Below are 9090 nucleotides of genomic sequence, written 5' to 3'. Positions count from 1 at the left end.
CACTGATACTGTGGGATGGGATTGTCTCTTAGCTGTCCAGCAGGACTGAGAATCATGATTTCCTATTTAGCCTTCTTTGACACTACCCAGGAGGGATAGTGTAGTGCCTTCTTACAGACTGGTGAGGAGGATAGAAGTCATAGTTTTTTCTGTGGTGTTTTGTTGCAGTAGATTGATTATTTTCTTAAAAGTTTTCTGTTTTGCTAGCCTGCTCATTTCCTGCTTTCATGGAAAGAGGAAACAAGATTTCATTAAGGCATTTTATGCTTACATCTGTTGGAATTTCTGGGTTGCTGGCTTCTCCAGCACCCAATCTGAGAAGTGTGCAGGAAGAGGAAAAAAGAAAAGAAAACCCAAGGAACTCTTTGCCAAGTTGTTCGTTGGGCTCTGAGGTTCCTAGCCTGTCTGCTTTCTTCTCTCCATTTTTCAGTCTTATTATGTTCATTTAATATGTCACGTCCAGGGTTTTTAGTTATAAGCAGAAGGAGGAATAAGGAAAGTACAATCATCTTCCTCGAAGTGGAATTCCAAGCCTCTTAGTTTATATGGTCTTTTTGTATTTCACATTAAGCAGTTTTGCAGCATATCAGATCTTTGAGATAACTTTTATAGAAAAATCAAAATTACTTTAGAATGCTTCTAATGAAAAGGCTGAAATTTTTCTTGATGAATCATGCTCTATTTAATTTCATTTGAACGAAAAATTACTATCTCCTTGTATTAAATATAAGAATGTTAGAAAACAACTCTGGACTAATAGTTAGAGACCAAGGTTCTAGTTCAGGGTCTTTCACCATTCAGCTGTGTGACCTTGGGCAAATCTCTTGGCATCTAAACATTCTCATTTGAATTAAGAGTGTTGGACTCATTAGACGACCTCTAAGTTTCCTTGTAGCACTAACATTTTTATTTTCTTCTCATCAATCTATACTTTTTCAAAATCTCCTATTATATAATACAGGGTTTGAAATATGTTGGTTAAAGCAAGTAAAATCCTTATAATTAGATAAGAATAGTTATTATTTGTTGGATGCTTACTGTGATCAAGGTACTATAGTAAATGTTTTAAAAATATTGTCTCATACAATCTCAAAACAACCCATTGAAGTAGAAGTTATGCCCGTTTCATAGATGAGAAAACCGAGGCTCAGAAAAAAATGTGTTCAAGGATATTTGTTGTAAAGACCTATTTAGTTCCAGGTCAATTTGATCCAGAGCTGATGCTCACAACCCCTTACATATACTTTTTATTTTTGGCCACTTTTCAATAAACAAATTATTTTATAGAAGTGTGATCTTAAAGTAAAGGTTATGGATAGCTAAGAGATATATTTTATTTTCAATTTCTCCAATCACTTTATTCTGCTTGATTCATTTTTTACATAAATTATAACTTCAGAAATATACACAGCTAGGTTTTTCCCATTTATTCTTAGTATCCATCAGATATAGGAAGCATCATTCCCCTTGAGAAGTAAAGAAATAAACTGAGGATTTTAAACTATTATTCCTCAAGAACAAAATTTAATTTGTCCACTTTCCATAAAATTTATAGTGTCTCAGGAGAGTCCCAGAAACTAGAAAAAATATAATATCTTTATGGCAAATTTACTCACTTATGGAGAATATATGGGAGCTATTTGTAAGACAATATAAGCTAATCAAAGGTAGAAGTCAAGAAGAAATGTAAAAATAAGAAATGGAGAAAACAGAAGGTTAGAGAGATCAAACAATACCAAATTTAAAGTATAACTTAAGCACTTTGACATGACACTAATTCCTAAAAATATTTCATAAAAATATTGTTTGGTTTTAAGTAAATTAAATGAACATGTATTATGGATTCTCTGTAATTTGTTGAGATCTTATGTTTTCTTAGAATCAAAATTATGCTGAAAAAAGATTTATCCTCTTAATTGAAATCAATTCTGTAAGCTTGTATAGATGCCCTATATTTATAGAGGGTGCCAAAAAACCGTATACACATTTTAAGACAGGAAAACTGTATTAAAATTGTAACACTCAATATCATATACTGATAATAAAAGATGAATACAAGTTACATTTGACTTCTGCAATTACAAGAGGTGCTCAATGTGGTTACCATCAACATCTCGACACTTCTGATTATGGCAAACTACTGCTTGAGCAACGTTGACCAAAGTGTCCACTTGAATGCGTTTTTTTGGCATCCCCGGTTTTTATGTGACAAAAGACCCTTAAGTACTCATAACATGATTAACATGGAAGGGAGAGGATAACAATATGAGAAGCTAGGAGTACATAACTCCTTGTTTTATTCCATATGAAGTCCTCTTAATGTTCCACTGACTTTATACGTGAGATTTTCCATCGATCTGCAGGGGCATTCCAATGGAAATTATTCAAATTTCATGTTACCGTGTGTTCCCAGAATCACCAAGAGAACAAAGTGTGATGTAAATAGCTGTTATAAGCTCATTTCTTTATAAGGATTTAGGAAGCTGATAATTGGCTCCCTAATCTTGTTCTGAGATCAGAGTGTGCTTTTTTAGGAAAATGATTTTCTCTTCAGAAATTTACTATGATTTTGGTACGTAGAGAACTGATCTCCTGGTAGGCAGTTCTGTTTTTGTTATTGAAACTAAACCAACAAAATAGTATGGTTCAAATAAAATATTATCTGTAAGTCCAATATAAGACACACAAAAACTGTTCAGTTCTAGATGAAGAAGAAGTAGAAATAGGGGTATAGCTTTGTCATTTGGTCACTCCAACTTACGCATAAATAACTTTCTATTGAACCTTTTAGAGTCTGGGCAACACAACCGGGAAATCTCCAGTGAAATACAAAGGTCACCAAATCAGGAATCCAAAGAACTAAACGATAGCCCAGTCCTTACCAGCAGGTTGTGTTCCTGAACCTTTGTGTGTCCAAATTCCCACACCTGTGAAATAAGGAGATTGAACTAGTATCTTTCAGCTCAAATATTTGAGGAATCAGTAGCAACTACATGCAAATCACAAAACTTCTGTTTTATCAGTTCACTACTGCAAAATAAGATGCTCACTGAAGGGTAAAATTTCCATGCCTACCTCAAAATTCAAAGTATTAGGAGATTGTTTTAACCTTAAAAATTTAAGGGAGTTAAGAAAAAATTGCAATATATATGTAAAATATAAAATTGTCCTGCTCTAAGCGATTTCAGTATATCTTTCTTTCTCACCTCATTTCAAACAATATTTCATTGATTTACTCAGCAAACATGAGTGCTCACTACCTGACAGGCGCTGAGCCAAGTACTGAGGATAGAAAACACGATTAAAGAAATGTCCACTGCACTGTAAACCCATAATGTCCTCCTTCCTTCAAATACAAAGATAATGTGTGCTTAACAATGTGTTCTTTTCAACAGAACCTTTTTGACTGTGATGCTGCAATCTTTCTAAATGATACAGTTGGTGATGCCAAGGGGCATATTAAAACTAAATGAAAAATGAAGTGTACTCATTTGGAAAGAACTATATATAATATTTAAAAATAAGGATATTTTCTTTTAAGTAGAATGGCTTAATTGTAATTGATATTTGATCAATATGAGCAGAATATTTAGTTCTATAGGTATAAAAGATTTCGTTTTCCTGAGAAGCAGTGTATCTCTTAAATATGAAGATGGTTCCACTGTCTAGGAGACAATCTCACTGATGCCGCCCCTATTACCTGAATGATTCTGGAATACCAGTGCTTGCTTGAAATGGATTGGGACCAAAAGAAGGAAGAGTTGGATGAAATTGCCAAGAGGTCTTCGAAGGTTTAGAAAGGAATTGTGAAAGGCCCATTCCCTCTAGATTTTAAACCTAAATTCCCTTGTGATACAAGCAACAGCCCTTGGGCATATCTCCCAGCTCAATCTACAAATGCACACCCACTCATTATGAGACTGACTCTCCCCAAGGTGGAGCTGATGTCTACCCCTTCCTCTAGGCATGGCACCCTTCCCATTTACCTATCCAACTGTTGACTCCCGTTCAAGGGCCACCACCACCATCCACCCCAGCACCATCTTCCAGGAACTGGCCTCTACCCCATTAGTCCCCGCCCCTCTTTTGAGAGCACCCAATGGGTGGAATCAGGGCTGCGGTGGGAGGGGCCTGAGGCGGGCACATTTAAAGAAAAGGCAGAGGGCGAAAGGAGGCAAGAGAGGAGAAGAAAGAGAAACCAGGGGGGCGAAGCGGCCGTCCAATGACAAAGCCCAGGGGTGGGCGCCGGCCGCCATTTTGTACCGGGCGCAGGATCTTCACCCGCGTCCTCCGCCCTCGGAGGGGAGGGGCGGCGGGCGGCGGAGGCGAGAAAAGTAGCGAGAGACGCGCGGGGCGGGAGGCGCCAGCAGTGGCCGCCGCCGCGGAGCCGGACGCGGACGGGGGCGGCGGCGGCAGCGGAACCCGGCGAGTGCGGGCGGCCCCGAGCGGCCTCCGATGCGGCGCGGCGTAAAGAGGCGGCGGCCCCGGCCCCCAGCGGCCCCGGCCTCGGCCGCCCGGGGGCGGCGGCTTTAGGGCAGGGGACCGGGCCGGACTGGATGCGCAAGAGGAGAAGGTGGTGTATTCGCGGTCGCAAACTGTCGCTGGCCGACAGCACCGAAGCGCTGGGCGACGCCTTCAAAGCTGTTCATGCCCCGCAGCACGGAGTTCATGAGCTCGGACGCGGAGCTGTGGAGCTTCCTCTGCAGCCTCAAGCACCAGTTCTCCCCGCACATCCTCCGCAGCAAGGACGTCTACGGCTACTCCTCCTGCCGGGCCCTAGTCCCCGACCCCCCGGGGGCCCCCGCCGCCCGCGGCCAGACGCGCAGGCCGGCGCCGGGCTCGGCGGCCAGGAGGAGGCGCCGCGGAGCCCGGGCAGCCGCCGCTCGCAGGAGGAAGCCACAGCCGCCGCGAGCCCCGAGGAGAGCTGCCCCGCCAAGCCCGCGACCCCCGGACCCTGCTTTGGGGGCCGCACCTTGAGGAGATATGGAGAGCGGCCACCCCGACGCTGACCACCTTCCCCACCATCCGCGTTGGCGGCGACGTGTGGGGCGAGCGCAGCTTGGCAGCGGCGCGACACCGGGCGCGCCAAGTCCTGAGAGTGAACCTGGAACCCGTGGTGAAGCTCCGCCGCTTCCCGGTGCCTCGGGCGTGAGACGCGGCCCCCCGACCCTAGGACGGAGCTTCCGCCGGGAGGGATGAACAAGTGTCAGTCGAGTGTTTACAGATCCGGACAGGACTCCGTCCCCTAGTGCACTTTACGGGCGAAGAAGTCACCGGATGGTGTTCCTGGCCCTGCGCCCCGGGATGCGGCGCCGCCGTCTGGGACTCCCGGGCAGGTGTGCCCTCTGCTGCCTCCCAGCACCGGGTCTGCGGAGGGAGGAGGCCGCTGGATCCGCAGGAGAGGTCCCTTTTCTTCCTAACCCCAGGTTGAGACGTCTCCAGGACTGTGGGGGCAGATCCATCTTCTCCCTTTTGGACTCTACCTCACCGGTTTGGAAGCCCTCCGCAGAAGTCATTATTTTTCCAAAGGAATTTGGTTTCATGCTAGTGTAATAAGCCAGAGTTCACTTGCTTTTTATACCTCTCCTTCTCGCTCTCCTTTTTTTAATTTCTTGACTGCCACCCCTCTTTCTGGACGAAAGATTGGACATGTTTTGTGTGTGCACGAGTTTGTGCTGAGGGTATTCTGAATCCCCTGGTTTCCTAATATTATTAATTGGATTCCGATGCTTTGACCAAGGATGTTTTCTAAGAGATTCAAGCTTATTGTGACTTAATAGTGCAAGGGTTTGTATGGCTTTGAACTTCATGGCTCAGTAATTACAAACAAAGAGATGCAAAATACAACTTTTAGTTATTTTAAGGTGTTTCTAAAGATTTATATCGAAATTGAATGTTTATATTTACTGAACTCCTAAAGAAAAAGGTAGAAACTCATATAAAGTTTTGTTTAGGAAAAGTTGACTTGTTAGAATTTTTCAGTTGATAAAAAAGTGCATTGAAACTACATGGCCTGTGGTTTGAAAAAATGACTGCGTTATATAAAAAACTTGTGTTGGTTAAAGAGTGGATGGAATCTGATTAGAAATGATTTGGCTCCTTGTACTGGTCTAACATACAAATCCAGTAATAATTCAAGGATAATTTGTTTTAAAATAAGACTCAACATAGGAGAAGTGAATGTGTGTAAACTTTGTGATTAAAATGATCAACAGAATACCCACTGCAATCCTCAGAACTAGAAATGGTCTAGAGGGGTGGGGGCATTTCTCGGTTTAAATAAGTGGTTGAAGTTATTATACTTTGGGCAAAATAGATCTCTTTTTCTTTCCTTCTTGTTATTGTTGGATCACAAGAAACGTGCAGACTCATATCCATCACTTTTATAAACATCATGACAGTTAGTTGATTTTTTTGCTCCACAAGTTTCCTTTTTTATCTTGTTTCCATTCATAATTATGTTGCAGTTAATGGGTCTTTGACAACTGAACACCACAGGAATCGAACAGGCAATCCACAGAGTTCTGACCCTTCTTTTACACTTTTATAATAGTGTTTATACTCTATGGCCCAGTGTGTAATTCTTGATTATCCAAGTGCCTTTGGTCATTGGTGGCAGCAAGACTTAATGGTTTTTAGCCAGTGGTGCCACAGCCAGACTTTACTGCAATATCTCAAGGGTCAAGTAGTGTTTTTGTACCGCTATTATTCAATTTAAGTATTCTGCCATGGAAGGAGCTGTACCAGGCTGGAACTTAACATGTGGAATCCTCAATATTAAGGTTTGTCTCTGCTTGGCAGCTTCTTGGGAAAATAATGAGACTTACCAATTTTGACTCTTGTGTTCTTAGGATTTAAATGGCATAGCTTTCTGAAATGATTTTTTTCAAGTTTAATAGTCCCTTGTAGGAGCTTTGTGACTAATTTAAGTGTTCTTGTTTTGTAAAAAAAAAAAAAAATTATTGTATGTATATATATACATATATATGTATATATGCATATATATATACATATATATATATAAACTTTATGCCAGTTTCCCAGTAAGCCGCATATTCTTTTATTCACTACTCAATGATAATGCATTGTTATAAACGCTGTCACATGAGTAAATAAAAGTGAATAATTAGAAGATGGAGAGTGTTATATTTGTGATAGGAAGCTTATATATATTCTTTTGATTGTTTAACTTGCATTGCCAATTGTATTTCCGATACATAGGGGTTTCTTCCCCCTCAAAATTGATAACTTTTTAAGCTACCACCTGAGAGAAAAAATTTGTATTTGTACTACTTCACTATTGTATGTAATTTTGTAATAATTAAATCCAATGGCCATATTAGAATGTAATTTCAACATATAGCTTATGTAGATAGTTTCCCAGAGATTTTGAAATTACTTAGCTGGGAGGATAACTTTGCTCAGCACAAAACTGAAACATAACCATTGATACCACTCATTTATTGTAACAGATTCTGAACATTTTTCCTCTTAGCCTTCTTACTTCTTGAGTGCACTTGAACTCACATAAATGCTTCTTTGGATTATCTGGGCTATCTGATTTCACTTTGGATATGATTGCTCATCCTGAATTCAATATGTTGTTTATCTGGTCTATTAAAAATTCATGCCATTTTTAGTTTGTGAAATAAGATGTAAAAAAAAAATCCTTATTTTTGTCAAGTTTTCTTTAGCAAAACCTATGTTACAACTTCTAAATGTGAAGAAACAACAAATATACTTGATTAGTATATTAATGGAAAAGTGAAAGTATTTTATGGATACTTTTGGGCAGAATGTGAAGGGAACTTGGCATGGTGGCCTTTATTGCGAGGCATCCATTTACTGTCCTCTCAAGTGAGTCTAGCTTAGCTTGTATATAGTTTTTGTAAGAACTCCTATGATCTTTATTCACTCTTTTACCTTTTCTTATATCTCATATGGCACAAGTAAAGGGGGAAGCTAGGAGAAAGTTGATCATCTTGCTATGCTGTTTATTTTTAACTCTTGAGTGCCTAAATGTGGTGACTGGCACCTCATATAATTTTTTGAAATTCCTGATGTCAATTTTTTATTCTCTTTCCTGTCAACCAGCAACTTATTTTTCTTCACTGAGACCAGTAATGTCATGATTGTTGAGGGTAAGCTTCATTGTTGATAGTGCAAAGTGTCACTGTTGTGGTGTGTATTTATTTTATCCAAGTTTGAATACCATAAGACAAGTGTAACTTAAGCTGGTGGCTGACACCTATTGATTTGCTACGTGCAAACGGTATATTACTGTTTTTCTGAAAACTCTTCAGTAAGAAAAATTTTAAATGTTTGAATACAAAAATCTGAGCAATTTTGAACTCAAAGTTTTGTGTTGTTTTAAGGGTTGCCACAGCACTCTTAAGTTGGTGTTTTTAAATGGACATATATACATAATATTTACTTTATTGGTGTGTTTAAAATATTTTTTGATAGACTTATGTCTTAAGTGCATTAGAAGGCAATTATTTGTAATGGAACTGAATTTTTTTTGACAGTTTGATGTGCATATGATTAAGATTTACAATCTGGTTGAACTTTGCTTTTTAACTTATTAACTGTAAATAAATTTTAGAGAATACACTGTGTCTGGTTTTTTTAGTGACGTTGAAAGTTTTTGAAATGGGATTTTATGTTTGCATGAATTGGAAAGCATTTTAATTTACAATGTGATAAAGTTTGACTTTTTCATGAACTTCACACTCCTTGAAGTCTTAAGATACGTGTTTTGTGCTATCTTGGGGTCTGTTACATCAATTCTTTAATGATCTAGTGAATCTCCAGGACAATGCTTCATGCCCAAGCCCAAGCCTTACCCCAGTTTTGCCAGCAGTGAAGACTAAAATGCATCAAAATTAAGTTTTGAGTCCTGACCCCAAGTCCCCCTGTGGTGGTGATAGAAAGTCTAAAGCTCACATTGTTTCATATTATGAAAGAGTGTTCCGTGTGAGTAGCAGCAGTAAGGGCTGTTGCACAGAACAAGAGTAGAGCCAGAATTTTCATTACAGCCGAGAAGGTAGAAGTGGAGTATTAGCAAGGGCAGGATTCATAGTATTGTGT

The 9090-nt window shown here is 40.0% G+C and overlaps 1 protein-coding gene across 1 annotated transcript; it reads left to right on the top strand.

Moving 5' to 3' along the window:
• Positions 1-4455: 4455 nt before the first annotated feature.
• CCDC71L (coiled-coil domain containing 71 like) lies at positions 4456-7128 on the top strand. Its single transcript, XM_033088744.1, is given in 6 exon segments — positions 4456-4518; positions 4520-4594; positions 4596-4637; positions 4639-4906; positions 4909-4971; positions 4974-7128. Coding segments are annotated over 6 exon segments (690 nt in total). The 3' UTR covers positions 5153-7128.
• The last annotated feature ends 1962 nt before the right edge of the window (positions 7129-9090 follow it).

The sequence above is a fragment of the Rhinolophus ferrumequinum genome, chromosome 20, assembly GCF_004115265.2.
Source record: "Rhinolophus ferrumequinum isolate MPI-CBG mRhiFer1 chromosome 20, mRhiFer1_v1.p, whole genome shotgun sequence".
NCBI classification, from domain to species: domain Eukaryota; kingdom Metazoa; phylum Chordata; class Mammalia; order Chiroptera; family Rhinolophidae; genus Rhinolophus; species Rhinolophus ferrumequinum.
Note: the sequence above shows the minus strand (reverse complement) of the source record. Positions and strands in the feature narration are given on the sequence as shown.